This window comes from Gorilla gorilla, chromosome 6, assembly GCF_029281585.2.
Source record: "Gorilla gorilla gorilla isolate KB3781 chromosome 6, NHGRI_mGorGor1-v2.1_pri, whole genome shotgun sequence".
NCBI classification, from domain to species: Eukaryota; Metazoa; Chordata; class Mammalia; order Primates; family Hominidae; genus Gorilla; species Gorilla gorilla.
In genome coordinates, this window is record NC_073230.2 from 111,580,624 (window position 1) to 111,598,819 (window position 18,196).

General features: G+C 38.1%; 2 protein-coding genes across 8 annotated transcripts in view; one reads left to right on the top strand and one right to left on the bottom strand.

The window, feature by feature from the left end:
- Window positions 1-8,030, top strand: part of FGL2 (fibrinogen like 2) — a 53,215-nt gene extending 45,185 nt beyond the window's left edge. Inside the window, exons 3-4 of the mRNA XM_004045636.5 lie at window positions 410-2,018; window positions 4,233-8,030. Of these exons, the coding sequence (XP_004045684.3) occupies window positions 1,406-2,018; window positions 4,233-4,939 (1,320 nt within the window). The 5' untranslated portion in view covers window positions 410-1,405 and the 3' untranslated portion in view covers window positions 4,940-8,030. The remainder of the gene's footprint in view (window positions 1-409; window positions 2,019-4,232) is intronic.
- The window catches only part of CCDC146 (coiled-coil domain containing 146), a 172,122-nt gene that overhangs the window by 93,496 nt on the left and 60,430 nt on the right, over window positions 1-18,196 (bottom strand). For 2 of the 7 annotated variants that reach the window (XM_063708682.1, XM_055392520.2), the window contains exons 1-2: window positions 7,885-7,975; window positions 2,901-2,983 (exon numbers count right to left, since the gene is read on the bottom strand). The exons of the other annotated variants lie outside the window; for them this stretch is intronic. In XM_063708682.1, the coding sequence (XP_063564752.1) occupies window positions 2,901-2,903 (3 nt within the window). In that variant the 5' untranslated portion in view covers window positions 2,904-2,983; window positions 7,885-7,975. Of the gene's footprint in view, window positions 1-2,900; window positions 2,984-7,884; window positions 7,976-18,196 lie in introns of those variants that run through there. 7 annotated transcript variants of the gene reach the window in all.

The following is an 18,196-nucleotide window of genomic DNA, read 5'->3' on the forward strand; positions in this document are numbered from 1 at the left end:
CAGCTACAGGAACAAAGGCTCAGTAAAGTTGATAATCTGTTTACATGATCAGAGGTAGATCTAGGGTTGGAAGCCAGGTCTCCTGAGTATGCGAGAATAAATACAGTCATGGAAGTGTAAAGAGTCTGCCAACATTTTGAGAACGTGAATAGGATTTGGCTAAAATTAAGGGGATATACAGAAAAGTCATAGGAAATCAGGTTAAAGACATAAATATGAGATAGGCTACAGAGTGTTTTAAGTAATACAATAAAACATTTAGATTTTTGCCCATGTCAGTCATTTTGAAATTATTTTTAAAGCAAAAAAATCCTTTTTAAACAAGAAATCTTATGAGATGTCAATATGCAAAACAAATTAAAAGGAGGTGGTTTCTCTAACTGAAGCTGTTCCTCTTTCCTGCCTTCAGCCTCTGAAGAGAAAGTTAGAAAACTATTATCATCAGCGCTACATGTTTTGAATAAGTTGATATACCAAGTGGCCCAGAGAGCAGGTGGAAGAACCAGCATGGAGACAGAAAGCAAGAGGCCCGCCTGCCAGGGCTACCTGCAGAAAGAAAGGGCAAAGATGCTGTAGGCAAGAGAAGTTCAGGACAGACACTGGCATAGCTCAAAGATTCACATTTGAGCAGCTGTGGAAGATGACAGTACAATTACCAAAATGTTGAAGGGCAATGGAGGCTGCGCAGCTACTGGTTTTGATGAAAGACAGTTATATCCTTTTAAATGGGTCTTAGGCATTTAGACATTTATATACACTATGCTACGGACAAAGGAATAGAAAGTAGCACTTTTTTCTCCACTAGTTTTCTTCTCTTTTTCAAGTAGATGAAGCAAAAGTCAATTGCAATAGTCAGAAAGCTGTACTTTGTTACACTTAGAAACTTCTAAAAGTGCTTAAGATTTCACCTGAAAGTCCAACATGAAGAAAATACAGGCTCCCCAACGCCCCATTCTAAGAAGGAAAAAGGACCATTTTCATTTTAGTAACGTTTCTGTTCTATAGACAGTTTGGATAACTAGCTCTTACTTTTTATCTTTAAAAACTGTTTTTCCAGTGAAGTTAGGTATAATTATTTACTTCAAGTGTAAGTATACCAAATTACTTTAGAAATGCAAGACTTTTCTTATGCTTCATAAAATACATTATGAAAGTGAATCTTGTTGGCTGTGTACATTTGACTATAATAATTTCAATGCATATTATTTCTATTGAGAGTAAGTTACAGTTTTTGGCAAACTGCGTTTGATGAGGGCTATCTCCTCTTCCTGTGCGTTTCTAAAACTTGTGATGCAAACGCTCCCACCCTTTCCTGGGAACACAGAAAGCCTGACTCAGGCAGCTGCTGCTATTAAAGCAGCTCCAGCCCTGCGCACTCCCTGCTGGGGTGAGCAGCACTGTAAAGATGAAGCTGGCTAACTGGTACTGGCTGAGCTCAGCTGTTCTTGCCACTTACAGTTTTTTGGTTGTGGCAAACAATGAAACAGAGGAAATTAAAGATGAAAGAGCAAAGGACGTCTGCCCAGTGAGACTAGAAAACAGAGGGAAATGCGAAGAGGCAGGGGAGTGCCCCTACCAGGTAAGCCTGCCCCCCTTGACTATTCAGCTCCCGAAGCAATTCAGCAGGATCGAAGAGGTGTTCAAAGAAGTCCAAAACCTCAAGGAAATCGTAAATAGTCTAAAGAAATCTTGCCAAGACTGCAAGCTGCAGGCTGATGACAACGGAGACCCAGGCAGAAACGGACTGTTGTTACCCAGTACAGGAGCCCCGGGAGAGGTTGGTGATAACAGAGTTAGAGAATTAGAGAGTGAGGTTAACAAGCTGTCCTCTGAGCTAAAGAATGCCAAAGAGGAGATCAATGTACTTCATGGTCGCCTGGAGAAGCTGAATCTTGTAAATATGAACAACATAGAAAATTATGTTGACAGCAAAGTGGCAAATCTAACATTTGTTGTCAATAGTTTGGATGGCAAATGTTCAAAGTGTCCCAGCCAAGAACAAATACAGTCACGTCCAGGTATGTATAATAATGTTTTCTTATCATATGTTCATAAATGTTATACAGCTAGAGAGTATCTATAAACATTAACCTGAGTCAGTAAGTTAAATAGATGACAGATTAAGTCTTTTATTTATCAAGGTGCACGGGAAAAAATAAGTATCTTCTCAAATATGACCACATAAATATGACCTAATTACAAAAATCATAGTTAGTTCTATGTTAGTTAGTTCCAGTATCCACTGGAAGTCACTTTCAATTTTAAGATCTTATTTGTTAATGCCAGACCTACTTGCAAACAGAAGTAGAGAGAATTTCTTGATGTTTTAGTGCATTTAACTTGTCTCTTCAATGAGGTGTTTGAAAACAATAAAGATAAGGTGATCTTCACAATTGTGCCTTGTTTGTTGGAAATCAGTTTTTCTTGTGATTGGCTGACTGCCGCTTGTCATGGCTAAAGAGGTCTTTGAAAGACTTTAGCAAGTAATCTAGTTCTTAATCCCAAATATCTGGAGAAAATGGGAGAGTTTACAGATGGAATAAAAGCAGTTTCATATGTGTGCACAAATTTTTGCTTTGAGACCTAGTGGCACAAAAAATATTTTAAGGGGAGAGTTTTAGCATGCCACTAAGGGAAGGTATTCATATTTCTTTCTCTTTTACCTGAAGTTAGAATTCAAGCAGATAGAAGTAGAACCCATCCTCACCATCCAAATTACTTGAATTAACTTTAATAAATACATGTGAAATTCCACAGACTTAATTGCCCACTCCACCCACGAACTAACAGTGGTATTGGCTCTCCAAACCTTGGCTTTTCACCTGAGTCACTGGGACCACTGTTGCTGACTGTCTCCTTATACTTTGGAAAGCCATCTCCGCATTTGGACCTCTACTTACCATGAACGTGAGGTTGAAAGGACAGGGCGGAGATCACTTTCATTTAGAGACAGTATCTCAGGCATGCTTCATCCCCAGGGCATCTGCCAGTGAAGGAGGGAAGGGTCATATTTTCAAGGACCTCTATTGGTAATACTCCTGGCAACCTGCATCTGAATGTACCTGGCACACTGCGAATCCAAGGTTCACCGCTTAGGTGACATCAGTGGGTATACATCAGATTAGATGCTGCACGGCAACTTGTCATGATATGAAGACTATTGTCTATTTTTCTCCTAAACATTTTGGGTGAAATAACTGAATATTCTGAGCTCTAAATATACAGGAATAGATTTTTATGCCTTAGGGTATCTCATATTAAACTTACCTTATTTGTCACACATTTTAATAAAAACTATCTGGGAGTAAATATCTGTCTGATTCATACAGAACTTTGTTAACTGATTATTATGCTTATCCTCAATATAGTCACCTGTTGTTTCTTTCTAGAAACCCAACATGTGAAATAGTGGCTAAATACTTTCCTAGATAATAAATACAGAATAAGAATATTGGTATATCATTGAAAAAGATACTTCTTTTTCACTTGAGCTTCTTTATATAGTTGTCAAGTGAAATAAATATGAATTTATGATCAATCCTATGCATTAGGATTTTAACACATCATTTGGAATATATGCTATAAAACCTTCTGACAGTAGAGGCTATCAGCCCCTTTAGGTGAAAGAAAATAGAAGCCTGTGCTTCCTCTGTATGCAAGGAATACAGTTCTAGGAGAGTTAGAATCATCTGATTTTTAGGACCAAGGGATGCAATGATTATGAGAACAAAGCTTTGCTGCCAGCCAGATCTGAGTTAGTGTCCTGGCTCTGCCACTTGAAGCTCAGGTGAAGTTGGGCAAGCCACTGATCTTTATGCCTAAATATCCTCACGTGCAGACTGGCAGTAATGCCTACATCATAAGGTCAATGTTCAGATTCAGTGTGAAAATGTTACCCAGTCTGGCAGCATGCCTAGAACGTATAGGTAGGCCTCACTACATAATACTAAATTATTAAAACTGTACTTTTATTATTTTCTTATTGTTGTTTGCTGTTGATGCTGTCATTATTACTACCAACCAAGAGTATATTAGAGGTCCTTTCTGCTTTATAACATTAGGTTCTTCTTGTGAGGCCTTAAGCATTTGCGAAACAGGTTCAAGTAAGTTTAGTAAAGTTTCATTACTGCCATTGATTGAATTATCAAACTGCTTTTGTACATATAAAGAATTCTTCAGATGCATGGTTTCTATTAACAAGATCCAATGCCTTCCTTTTATTTCCCCTTCAGTTCAACATCTAATATATAAAGATTGCTCTGACTACTACGCAATAGGCAAAAGAAGCAGTGAGACCTACAGAGTTACACCTGATCCCAAAAATAGTAGCTTTGAAGTTTACTGTGACATGGAGACCATGGGGGGAGGCTGGACAGTGCTGCAGGCACGTCTCGATGGGAGCACCAACTTCACCAGAACATGGCAAGACTACAAAGCAGGCTTTGGAAATCTCAGAAGGGAATTTTGGCTGGGGAACGATAAAATTCATCTTCTGACCAAGAGTAAGGAAATGATTCTGAGAATAGATCTTGAAGACTTTAATGGTGTCAGACTATATGCCTTGTATGATCAGTTTTATGTGGCTAATGAGTTTCTCAAATATCGTTTACACGTTGGTAACTATAATGGCACAGCTGGAGATGCATTACGTTTCAACAAACATTACAACCACGATATGAAGTTTTTCACCACCCCAGATAAAGACAATGATCGATATCCTTCTGGGAACTGTGGGCTGTACTACAGTTCAGGCTGGTGGTTTGATGCATGTCTTTCTGCAAACTTAAATGGCAAATATTATCACCAAAAATACAGAGGTGTCCGTAATGGGATTTTCTGGGGTACCTGGCCTGGTGTAAGTGAGGCACACCCTGGTGGCTACAAGTCCTCCTTCAAAGAGGCTAAGATGATGATCAGACCCAAGCACTTTAAGCCATAAATCACTCTGTTCATTCCTCCAGGTATTCGTTATCTAATAGGGCAATTAATTCCTTCAGCACTTTAGAATATGCCTTGTTTCATATTTTTCATAGCTAAAAAATGATGTCTGACGGCTAGGTTCTTATGCTACACAGCATTTGAAATAAAGCTGAAAAACAATGCATTTTAAAGGAGTCCTTTGTTGTTATGCTGTTATCCAATGAACACTTGCAAGCAATTAGCAATATTGAGAATTATACATTAGATTTACAATTCTTTTAATTTCTATTGAAACTTTTTCTATTGCTTGTATTACTTGCTATATTTAAAAAATAATTGTTGGCTGGGTGTGGTAGCTCACGCCTGTAATCCCAGCACTTTGGAATGTCAAGGCAGGCAGATCACTTGAGGTCAGGAGTTTGAGACCAGCCTGGCCAAACATGTGAAACGCTGTCTCTATTAAAAATACAAAAATTAGCCGGGCATGGTGGTACATGCCTGTAATCCTAGCTACCTGGGAGGCTGAGGCAGGAGAATCGCTTGAACCTGAGAGGAAGAGGTTGCAGTGAGCCAAGACTGAGCCACTGCACTCCAGCCTGGGTGACAGAGAAAACTCTGTCTCAAACAAAAAAATAATAAATTTATTCAGTAGGCTGGATTCTACACAAAGTCATATGTATTTGGGCCATGATTTAAGCACATCTGAAGGTATATCTCTTTTCAGGCTATAATTATTTGGGTAATCTTCATTCTGAGACAAACTTAATCTATATCATTTACTTTGCAACAGAACAACCCTACAGCATTTTGGTTCCCAGACTAAGGGAACTAGTATCTATATAATTAAACTTGTTCATCTATCATTCATGAAATATAAAATATTTGTCATTTAAACCGTTTAAAAATGTGGTAGCATGTCACCCCAAAAAGCATTCAGAAAGCAATGTAACTGTGAAGACCAGGGTTTAAAGGTAATTCATTTATAGTTTATAACTCCTTAGATGTTTGATGTTGAAAACTGCTTTAACATGAAAATTATCTTCCTCTGCTCTGTGTGAACAATAGCTTTTAATTTAAGATTGCTCACTACTGTACTAGACTACTGGTAGGTTTTTTTTGGGGGGTGGGTAGGGATACGTGGGTAATGAAGCATTTACTTACAGGCTATAATACTCTGAGGCCAATTTTATCTCCAAAGCAATAATATCATTAAGTGATTCACTTCATAGAAGGCTAAGTTTCTCTAGGACAAATAGAAAACATGAATTTTGAAATATATAGAACAGTAGTTAAAATACTATATATTTCAACCCTGGCTGGTAGATTGCTTATTTTACTATCAGAAATTAAAAGATAGATTTTTACCCAAATAGAAGTATCTGTAATTTTTATAATTCATCAATTCTGGAATGCTATATATAATATTTAAAAGACTTTTTAAATGTGTTTAATTTCATTATCGTAAAAAGGGATCATCTCAGAGAGAACAGCAGTATTCTGCGTATTTTTAAAAACGCTCTAGAGTAACATTTGAAGTAATTCACTGTAGTGTATGCCAGTCCTAGAAATAATTTTTTTAATTTCTGGTGTCTGTTTCTAATACACTAACCAAGTTTTCAAAATATATTTACAAAGATGCATCTTTACCCATTATTTTAAAATGATTAAGGAGGATAGTTGCTTCAGGTAACAAGCTAATTTTTCAAATATTAGGCCCTTACAGAACTATTTAGTCAAAAAGTAAGATATTCCTTTAAAATATATAACCCAAAGCTTTCAGTTAAACATGATATATCACAAATACTATTAAAATGTTAAAGAGAAATGCAAATAGCATTAAATGATGACCAAAATGTAAAATATTGTAGATTTCAAAAGCTGTGTCTCTATTAGGTGGGATACCAAATGTAAATGATGTAACTGACATTGTTTTTTACTTTTTGCTTTTTAAAAAAGACTAAAAACGTTTTGATATTATACAATGTATTTGTTTCAGATAAGGTCATTTTCATTTAGTATATATAATATATGTACAAGTTTAAGTAAATTCCTGCGAGTAAAAATGGACTTATCACAAAACATAGTTCTAAAGAAAGGTATATGCTCATATACACAGTGTCCATTAATTTAATAGGAACTAGGTATAACTTCAGGAGAATTTGGCAAATAATTCATTAATCCATGTAAATATTCAAAAGCTTGTTCTATCTTTCCACATTATTTCAAGGGATCACTTTATTTTTCATTATACTTTCACAGCACTTTTCTAGTAAATTCTGTAACACAGAAATTCCATTTTGGAATCATTTCATGTTACCAATAATTCTAGACTTTTATAACATTTAACATGTTGATGGAAATAGATTATATCTGCTAGAACCTTTTGCCTTAACTATTCACTAATATATGCTAATATTCATAAATATGGATTGACTGTTTACAAACATTAGAATCTTGTCTTGGTTCCATTTTGATGGCTAATATTTGTTATCTTAATTAAGACTTTATTTCTGATGTCATGATTACTTGAAAATATTGACTAAAACTGGGTCCTTAGAAATTCCAGGTGGAGCTGATTTACCTATGACTGAGGGAAAAAAAATCAAATTTTACTGATAATAGTAATGCTCCAAATGAATTAATGACACATCTGTTCAATAAATAAAGAGCTTAAATATACAAAACATAAGAAATCTGAGCAAAAAAACTTGTGGTCTTTACTTTTGAATAGCTACCCAAGAAAAGGTTTTAAAGGTAAAAGTTATGAGTAATGTCATCACAATAAGCTCTTGTTTAAAATTCTTTTCTTTTATGTATAATTAGGTTTATGTTTCATGTCTTTTTAAAACCTTATAAAATATTTAATTATCACATCTATTCTTCAATGTGGAAATATTAAATATTGTTGGCTGTAAAATAATGTTTATGTACTTACTTGTGTCTGAAAAGTTGTAAAATGCTTACCTCAGCTATACAATATCTGTGACTCTGAAGACTTTAATGAGTACTATATCATTAACAAGAAGTCAGAGGCAAATAGAGGAACACCATTATCTTACTTCCCTCTAGAATACTGTTGAAACATTTGAAATACAAAAGTTTCAGTTTCATTTTGTGGCATTCAACTTCCTCTCCTCTTTTTCCGTTATTAGTGTTGCTGCTCTGGTTAGCCCTCTTCATCTCCTTAGGACAACACAAACGCATCTGAATAGTCTGTACCTCTGGTTTCAGTCTATTCCAGTCCAACTTTCATCCCTACCAGGGGGATTGTTCAAAAGTACAATTCTGATCATGTTATTGTCCTGCTTAAAAAACTTTCAACAACGCCTTTTCTTTTTTTTTATTATTTTATTTTATTTTTTTTTAGAGACGGAGTCTCACTCTGTCGCCCAGGGTGGAGTGCAGTGGCGAGATCTCGGCTCACTGCAAGCTCCGCCTCCTGGGTTCACACCATTCTCCTGTCTCAGCCTCCTGAGTAGCTGGGACTACAGACGCCTGCCACCTCGCCCAGCTAATTTTTGTATTTTTAGTAGAGACGGGGTTTCACCATGTTAGCCAGGGTGGTCTCGATCTCCTGACCTCGTGATCCACCCGCCTAGGCCTCGCAAAGTGCTGGGATTACAGGCATTAGCCACCGTGCCCGGCCAACAACGCCTTATTTTCTACAAGATAAAATCTGGCAAATAAGTCCCTTCATGAAATGATTTTTACCACTACTTATACTTCTGCCATACTAAACGCCTTGTTGTACACAAACAAACTACGTTTTCTAATGTTTTCACTGCCTTTAGTGTACTGTTTCCTTGGTCTAGATAGTATGCCATCCTCTTTCCTCACTGGGTTTTGTCTTATCACCCATGATTAACAGCAGGAACTCAGGAGCTGGCCTTCCTGGTTTGAATTTCAGCTCCACTATTTGCAAGCTGTATGATCCTGGGCAAGTCACTTAATGTTCTTTGGTTCCTTCAATTATAAAATAGAAATAGTAATAGAATCTGCCTGATAGAGTTATTGAGAGGATTAAATCACATATATAAAGCACCTAGAACATATATATTTAAAAATCATCATTCCCAGCTGGGTGTGGTGGCACATGCCTGTAATCCCAGCACTTTGGGAGGCCGAGGTGGGCAGATCACGTGAGACCAGCCTGGCCAACATGGTGAAACCCCATCTCTACTAAAAATACAAAAATTAGCCAGGTGTGGTGGCTCACACCTGTAGTCCCAGCTACTCAGGAAGCTGAGGCAGGAGAATTGCTTGAACCTGGCAGACAGAGGTTGCAGTGAGCAGAGATTGCGCCACTGCACTCCAGCCTGGGTGACAGAGAAAAAAATCATCATCATCCTAAATAGTTATTATTATTATTTTTTTTTTGAGATGGAGTCTTGCTCTGTCGCCCAGGCTGGAGTGCAGTAGTGTGATCTCTGCTCACTGCAAGCTCCGCCTCCTGGGTTCACACCATTCTCCTGCCTCAGCCTCCCAAGTAGCTAGGACTACAGGTGCCCGCCACCACACCCAGCTAATTTGTTTTGTATTTTTAGTAGAGACTGGGTTTCACCGTGTTAGCCAGGATGGTCTCAATCTCCTGACCTCGTGATCCGCCCACCTTGGCCTCCCAAAGTGCTGGGATTACAGGCGTGAGCCACTGCGCCAGGCCTTAAATAGTTATCTCTTATAGGCAGAGTTCTCTGATGACAGTAGGTGGGGTCCTGGCACCTCTCCTAGATCTTATGCCATCCTATATACTCCTTACTATATATTATTCAATATTGTCTAAGTTCTATCCTGAAATCAATCTGTTTGAATAGGAGTAAAGGAAATTTGAGACATGAGTATTGTTATTCAAAGTGATTAATAATATGTTGCCACAGAGAAAGAGTTGTAGTCTAAAGAGGCCACAGTTATGATTGGGAAAGTAGTGGGTAGGGTCAAATCTGCGGATATGAGAGACTGTGAACATAGGTGAGAAGCAATTACAGCCAGGGAGAATATGGCAAGACAGGATCAAATACAGTAAGTCCTCACTTAACGCTGTTGATAGGTTCTTAGAAACAGCGACGTTAAAACATACCATGTAACAAAACCAATTTTACCATAAGCTAATTGACATAAACAAGAATGAAGTTCCTATGGCATACAATATGTTGTTTTTGCTTAAAGTTGCTGTTTCCAAGAACCTATCCATGATGTTAAGTGAGGACTTACTGTATACTATAGGACTGGGAATGTAACAGTGGCAAACTTTTAGAAGGGGTCCTAGGAACATGCCTGTGGGGACATGTCACACAGAGGCATATTGCTGTACCTGCCCAATAGTGATTGTTCCACCCTACTGAATTCCTGAAGAAAAAAGCAGGAATAATTTTGAAATTAATTTTAATATAAAATCCATGAATCCTTTAATTTTTTAAAAAGTTACAGATTAAAATAAAGACTCCTTCACAAATCACCTTCAGTTTCAATCCTGTCCCTCTCCCCAGAGGTAACAAGCCGAGGTGGCCAATTCCCAACTTTAATTTCATTCTGTGCATTGCCAGATCACAATGTCTACTAAGTCATAAGCTTGCCAGGTCTCCTTTGTTGATTGACTGGAAAGAGGTGGAAATGAGAGGAAATGGGTATACTTTGAAAACCTGGAGTGTCCCGAATTCCCAAACATGAGTGGGCCCCCCTTGCTTTTTGAAGTAGTCCCTCCCCTGACATTGATGAGGATGTCCTCTTTCTTGCTGGAGGGCACTGTTGCTTTCTTTCCTGGGGGAACACTCCAGATTCTTCCTTAGGCTCCTTCATCCCACTCATCAGCATCTCCAGATTTATCATCAGGGCATGCCCCAGTATCAGTTCTAAAGTCTAATGGAAAGAGAAGGCTTTGCACAACTTTGCTAACTTATATCAGCAGAAGGCTGGAAAAGACATGTAGAGAGAGACTGAGGTTGCCTGATTAAGGAAGAAACAATTTTAGATGTGACTGAATTTACTGGTATAGGTATATTTACCAGAAATTATAGATTCAACAGGCTATCTTGAGAAGACATGTTTGAGTCTAATAGTTTGCTTGCTTAGTTAATACAAACTTACATTCAATAGCAGCTCATGGTAACTAAAGTTGAGAAGCCAGAAATGTCTTCGAACTCAGACTTATGGAGATAGAAATGCTGGGGTAAAGTTAGCCTTAATTCATTCATCGAGTATTCACTGAGTGCACACCATGTGTCAGTCTTCTAGGAGGCTGGAGATTTATAGTGACCAACACGGATAAAAATCTTACACTCATGCAGCAGGTAGTAGAGACAAATATATGGTAAATATTTATCAGAGGAGACAAATACATGATAAATACCATTAAAAATCAAGGAGAATAAGGGAGTAGTAGAAAAGGGGGTGCTGTTTCATATAGAGCAGTCAGAAGAGGCCTGTCTGTGGAGGTGAAATTTGAACAGAGACCTAAACATATGAGAGCGCAAACCAGGCAGATGTCTGGGATAAGTGTGTTTCAAACAAAGGGAACATTAGGTGCAAAAGCCCCAAGCCTGGAAGAGTGGATAGCATGTTTGAAGGTCAGCAAAGAGGTCTGTGTGAAACAGCAGAGGGTCTGGGGTGGTGAGAAGATGAGATCAGAGACAGCTTGGGTGGTTGGGGATGAACAAGGGGTAGGAGTGGTATACCGGATTACCTAGGCCTTTAAGCCATGGTAAGGACTGTGCCTTTTACACTGAGTAGATAAGAGCCGTAAGGGTTTTGAGCAGAGGAAAGACATGATCTCTACCAGTTTTAAAGGGGTCGCTTTTGTAGCTAAGTGGAAAACAGACTGTAGGGAAACAAGGATTGAAGCAAGGACATCAGTTTGATGTTTGCAATATTCTTGCTAAGTGATGAGGAAAACATGATGAAAAGTTGCAGTGAGATACATCTATTCTGAAGGTAGAGGTGACAAAATTTGCTGATCAAAGGTCAGCCAGTGGTAGATAATAACAATAAGAGGCATTATAGAAAACCGCAAGATTTTAGTCTGAGCAACTGTGAAGGATGGAGCTGCCAGGAACAGAAATGCGGAAGTCTGCAGGGGAAGCCTGTCTGGAAAGTGTGTGAGGAGTGGAATGGAGTGGGGTGGGAGGCTGGAATCAGAAGTTTTGAACATTATAAGTTCAAAGATATCCAAGTGGATATAGGCATTTGAATATTAGTCTGAAGTTCAGGAAAGACATCTAGGGCTCAGAAATACATTTGAGAAATGTGGAATCCCATGGCAATGAATCCATGGGATTAGATAACCTAGTAAGTAAGTTTATGTGCAGCAGACTTTTACAGAAACAGCCCTGGCACGAGCTGGCCTTGCAGAAGTTGGAGATGAGGAGGAGCCAGCACAGTTGCATCCCACCCATCCACCCTGTAATGATGTCATTCAAGAGGTGCCAGTGACACTTTATGGTGAGGGCAGAGATACATTCCCATTGCAATAGATACTTATTTTAGATTATGTTAGATATAGATTTGCTTTTCCTTGCTTCTGTCAGCAACGGTATTTTTGTTGAGTTACTGGATATCTTAAAAAATCATCATGGTGTTACACAATGGTATTCTACAAAACTTTTAACTTAGGAAGACACCTGACAGCAAAATGAGGGGGTGATGACTGATTGAAGCCTCAAATACTGCATCTTCTTGGAGATGCCACCTTAGGAGAGTGGGGTGTTGTGATGTAATTACAGTGCGTGTGTGTGTACCTGTGCATAAGTAGATACACATATGCATATAGTAAAATAAAATGAACTAGGGCACAGATCGAAAAACCTTTTCATTTGTTAGCAGTGTGCTGCTCAAGTTTGAGGAATCATTTGTGGTCATTTAAATTCATTAGAGTACTAGTTTGCTATGATTATAAACCTTTAGTTGGGCAGAGACTAGTTTTACTCCCCTTTTCCTTAGAGACACTAATGATCTTTTTAAAAAATTGTGGGTACATAGTAGGTATACATATTTATGGACTACATGAGATATTTTGATAGAGGATACAATGCATAATAATCACACCAGGGTAACTGGGGTGATAAAGGAAAAACTTCATCCAAATTAAATTTAAAGCAGTTTAAGTAAGCAATGAACAATTTGCGAATCAGGCAGCCCCCATAATCACAGCAGATTCACAGAGACTCCACGGGTGCCTCGTGGTCAGAACAAATTTATAGACAAAAAAGGTAAAGTGACGTACAGGAATCGCAAGTGAGGTACAGAAACTAGTACTAAAAGCTGGTTACAGCTCGGCATTTGCCTTATTTTGAACGCAGTTTGAACACTCAGCATCTGTGAGTGGTTGAAGTATGGCCGCTGGGATTGGCCAACACTCAGCTATTGATACGGGTCTATACTATTAAGTTAGGTATACATCAAATGTAGATTATAAAAATTCAGTTGCAGAGGATTAATGAAAAAACCACTTAAGCAAGTAGATTCTTCTTCTAGCTCATTTTTTAATCTATTTAATTTTAGGTGGTTTGGTTTATGGGGACCCTGGGTAAGGAGCATACTCTAAACTCTTGGTATTATCCTCCCAATAGTCATAGTAATAGTCTCCCTGGTGCACTGTATTCTCTCAAAGGTTTTAAATGCTTGCATGCAGCCATCTCTAGAACATCAAATGCTCTCTCTTCAACTGGAATGACAGAAGCTGAAAGAAATGTGTGACCATGAGGACCCCATAACCTATGAATGACATGCTGAGACTAGAAACCCAAAATGATGGTAACTGAGAGTGGCGCTAAGGCCCTAAGTTTTGGTCACACTCTCACCTAAGTGAGAACCTGGCCAAAAAGGGGAACTTTTTTAAACAAAATTATGGAAGGCCATTATTTTGGACTGAGCTTATGTACTAGGCCCCAACAAACCAAACCAAACTAAAATGGAGTCATTTGTGCTAAATGTGACATAATCAAACTAAGGCTTTAAGAAAACACACAGCTCCTAGAACAGACCAGGTTTTGTTTTTTTCTCCTGTAAACAGGATGTTCCAGCATAAGGAAGTAACCTCTACTCAGTCCTTATTCCCTCCTTGCAAAACCCACTGTTCTACTGCTTCCCAGTGGGTTTCAAAACTATATAAGTTCATTTATATAGTGATGGTAACATCAACGAATAAGGTTTTGGTCAATCTCTCAAAATTGAGAAAATTACCAAAAGTGGAGAATTGTTAAAGCAAACTAAATATGGCCTGAGAAGGACTCCATACTTCTACATTTGAGTCCTTGTGGATGAACAGTAACCTAGCTTAATAGTCAGACAAATCTGAAAACCTAACTTAATTGTATCCACCTATAACAATGGCTGAGTGTTGGCCAATCTCAGCAGCCATACTTCAACCACTCAGACTGCTGAGTGTTCAAATTGCATTCAAACAAGACAAACATCGAGCTATAACCAATCTCACTGTTTGTTACCTCACTTCCAATTCCTATACGTCACTTTATCTTTTTTGTCTATAAATTTGTTCTGACCACAAGGCACCCCTGGAGTCTCCGTGAGTCTGCCATGATTTTGGGGGCTGCCTGATTCGTGAATTGTTCATCGCTCAATTAAACTCCTTTAAATGTAATTCAGATGAAGTGTTTATAGGGGCATTCATCCCCTCAAGCATTTATCCTTTGTGTTACAAACAATCCAATTATACTTAGTTATTTTAAGGTGTACAATTATTTTTGACTGTAGTCCCCCATTGTAGGTCTCGTTCATTATTTTTATTTTGTACTCATTAACCATCCTCACTTACCCCCTGCCCTCCCCACTACCCTTTCCAGCCTCTTGTAACCATCCTTCTACTTGCTATTTCCATGATTTCAATTATTTTAATTTTTATCTCCCATAAATAAGTGAGAACATGCAAAGTTTGTCTTTCTGTGCCTGGCTTATTTCACTTAACGTAATGACTTCCAGTTCCATCCACGTTGTTGCAAATCATGGGCTCTCATTATTTTTTATGGCTGTATAGTACTCTATAGCGTGTATGTACTACATTTTCTTTATTCATTCATCTGTTGGACACTTAGATTGTATCCAAACCTGGGCTATTATGAATAGTGCTACAATAAACATGAGAGTGCAGATGTATCTTTGATACACTGATTTCCTTTCTTTTGGGTATATACCCAGCAGTGGGATTGCTTGGTCATATGGTAGCTCTATTTTTAGTTTCTTGAGGGACCTGGAAACTGTTCTCCATAGTGGTTGTGCTAATTTACATTCCCACCAACAGTGTATGAGGCTTCCCTTTTCTTCATATCCTCACAGCATTTGTTATTGCCTGCCCTTTGGATAAAAGCCATTTAAACTGGGGTGAGACGATATCTCCTTGGAGTTTTGATTTGCACTTCTTTCATGATCAATAGATCCTTAATTATTTCAATCTCTTTGTTAATCTGATAGAATTCCAAGTTCCATCTCTGTGTCATCTTGAATTTCCTTAAAACAACTATTTTGAATTGTCTGTCTGAAAGGTTACATATCTCTGTTTCTTTAGGATTGGTCCCTGGTACTTTATTTAGCTCATTTGGTGACATCATGTTTTCCTGGATAGTCTTGACGCTTGTGCATGTTTGTCTGTAACTAGACATTGAAGAGTTAGGTATTTATTGTAGTCTTCGCAGTCTGGGCTTGTTTGTACCTATCCTTCTTGGGAAGGTTTTCCAGATATTTGAAAGAGAACTTGGGTATTGTCATCTAAGCCATATCTGCTTTAGGGGGCACCCCAAGAACAGAAACACTGTGGTTCTTGCAGACTCACTGAGATACTACCTTGATAGTCTTGGATAAGATCTGGAAGTTCTTATCTACAGTTCAAGATGAGATTTGGGTGGGGTCACAGCCAAACCATATCACTTTCCCATTTTCTGCAAGAGGCAAGCAACTTGTGTTTATGTTTACAAGTTTATCAAACAGTCCACAAAATTATTTGCTTATATTTCTGTCCCATTCAGTAATGTAATATATTTTTTTCAGTGACTCTAACCTGTTTTAATTTTTGTTCAGAGATTCTTGTTTCTGCATACTGATAATGATAAACAGCTGTTACTTGCTGAGCGCCAACCATGGGCTGGACACTTCCCTAGGAGCATTTCCAATGTCATCTCTGTTTGCTATGATTAATGCAGGAATAAGGAGGCGATACTTCATACTCAGTAATAATCTTCCCTGGAAAAAAAAAAGCCTCTGTTATCTACAAACTGTTTTTCACTTGTAGATAATTATCCATTTTCAGCTGTCCTGACATTCTTGGTCAGGAAGTGGACTAATTTTCCATGGGTAATAGATACACATAGTAAACTTCAGTCTCATCCCCCCATGGCTTTCTGTGTGAATCCAGGAAGTGGAAAATGATTCCAGTTGTATCTCAGCTTAAGGTAAAACATCTCTTTCTGTATTTTATCAAAACAATTATATGATATTTTGCTAACAGGAGATATTTCAAAAATTAATATATTTTCAAGTGTGTCAATGTCCCTACTTAACCTAGTGGTTAAAAATTATTTTCTTCCTGCAGCTAAGTCAAAATTTACAACAACCGTGACAGAAAGGGCAAACAAGTTCCTATGCTCTCCAAACACTATTTTACTCCCATGGTTACATGGCAGAATTTGCTGATGAACAAATTCTGCTTAAGCACAAAGACTTTGTAAGTTCTCTGGAAGCCAAAGACTTTTTGTGTAAACAGCAAAGTCCTTATTTTCATTTGTTAGATAAAATAATTCTTTCAGAATGTGTCATTTACAAGTAAATTGTGTTGGTGATGGTGACTTTTAAATTTCTATCCTATATGGAATAAATTTATTCAACCTGATGAAGCCAACTATTAGAAACCTAGAAAGGCCGTGGTATCATGGATAACTATGAAAGTTGGGTAGGAAAGACCAACACTTTCATGATGAAAGCAGGGTTGGTATTTAACATGCTGCACTGCTATAGTCGAGACCCTACTGTGTCTCCAGAGACCCTAAGCTCCTGCAGACATATTTGCAAAACACTGAAGGAAGCGGGGTTGGAAAAGAAGCCAGGAGAATATATAATGTGTGAAACACTATTTAGCTGGAATAGTTCTGCTTTTATTCTGTATCATGAGGTTTCATTTCTAATTTCACTTGAAGCAAAGGATTTTTTATCTTTCAAAAAATATTTGAAAATCATTGCCTGCCTATCACATATCCCTTTGGGGGCTCAGCTGGCAAAATAAAACGAAGAGATGCACGACAGGTCTAAACTTCAAATCACTGAGAACTTAGGTTGGCTTGATATAGGAAATACATTCAGTAATCCAGAAGAAATTTCTTAAGTTTCCTTTAAAATAGTGATGCAGTAATGTGATTATTTTAGTGAGAGACTTTACTAATTACTAGGTATATTTGCTCTTTTGAAAATCTTAGCATAACTATATGCAAAACAGTGAGCTAAGAGTTTACAAGGACCAAAAAGAATACTATGTGCTTCCTGTTCTCAATGTTCCTAAAGCTACTGTAAATTAGCTTGAAAAACAGGAAAGAAAATAAGTGACATGAGCTAAGTGCAAGCACTATGCGGAGAGGATGCAGAAGCAGAAGTGATCACATTTTGTCAGGAAGGGAGATGCTTCAGGAGAAAAGACGAGATCTCAGCTATCCTTGAAAGATGGGTAGAATTCTGAAGCACAGAAACAGGGAAGAAAGCACTCCTGGCCTGGGTGCAGGATGAGCAAAGACATCAAGCAGGGTGGAAAACCAGGCACTAGTTAGGAAAACAATAATATGTCTAATTTGGCTGGAGCATGGGAGAAAGAAATGATGGATCAGATTGTAGAGGGATTTGACTGTGAGATCAAGATGGTGACACTTAATCCTTATAATAAGGCAAAGAAAAAGTCAAAGTTAAGTATCTACAATCTCCCTCTGCCACCTATTAATTGCTCAGTTCTGTGTCTGCACCTATGAGGTGATGATGGGATACTGGGTGGGAAGGAAAAGTGGAAAAAACTCTGCAGACTGCTTTACAAAATAATGAAATGGCCAAAGAGATCAAGGAGAAGATGGACAAAGATACAGAGAAGAAATATATAGCCTGAGGGTGGGAAGCCCTGTTTCTGAGGAGATTTTAAAAGAGGGAAGAAAGAGGTGTGGGAGAAGCATCTGTTGTGATGAGGAATTTGGGGAAGTTTTGCCGCTTGATATGCTGTGAAAGTCATGCCTCCATTTCGTGAAGGAGACTTCAGCACAGCCATATTGCTTTCCAAGGCTTTCTGTTTCCTTTAGGCTGTGTTGAG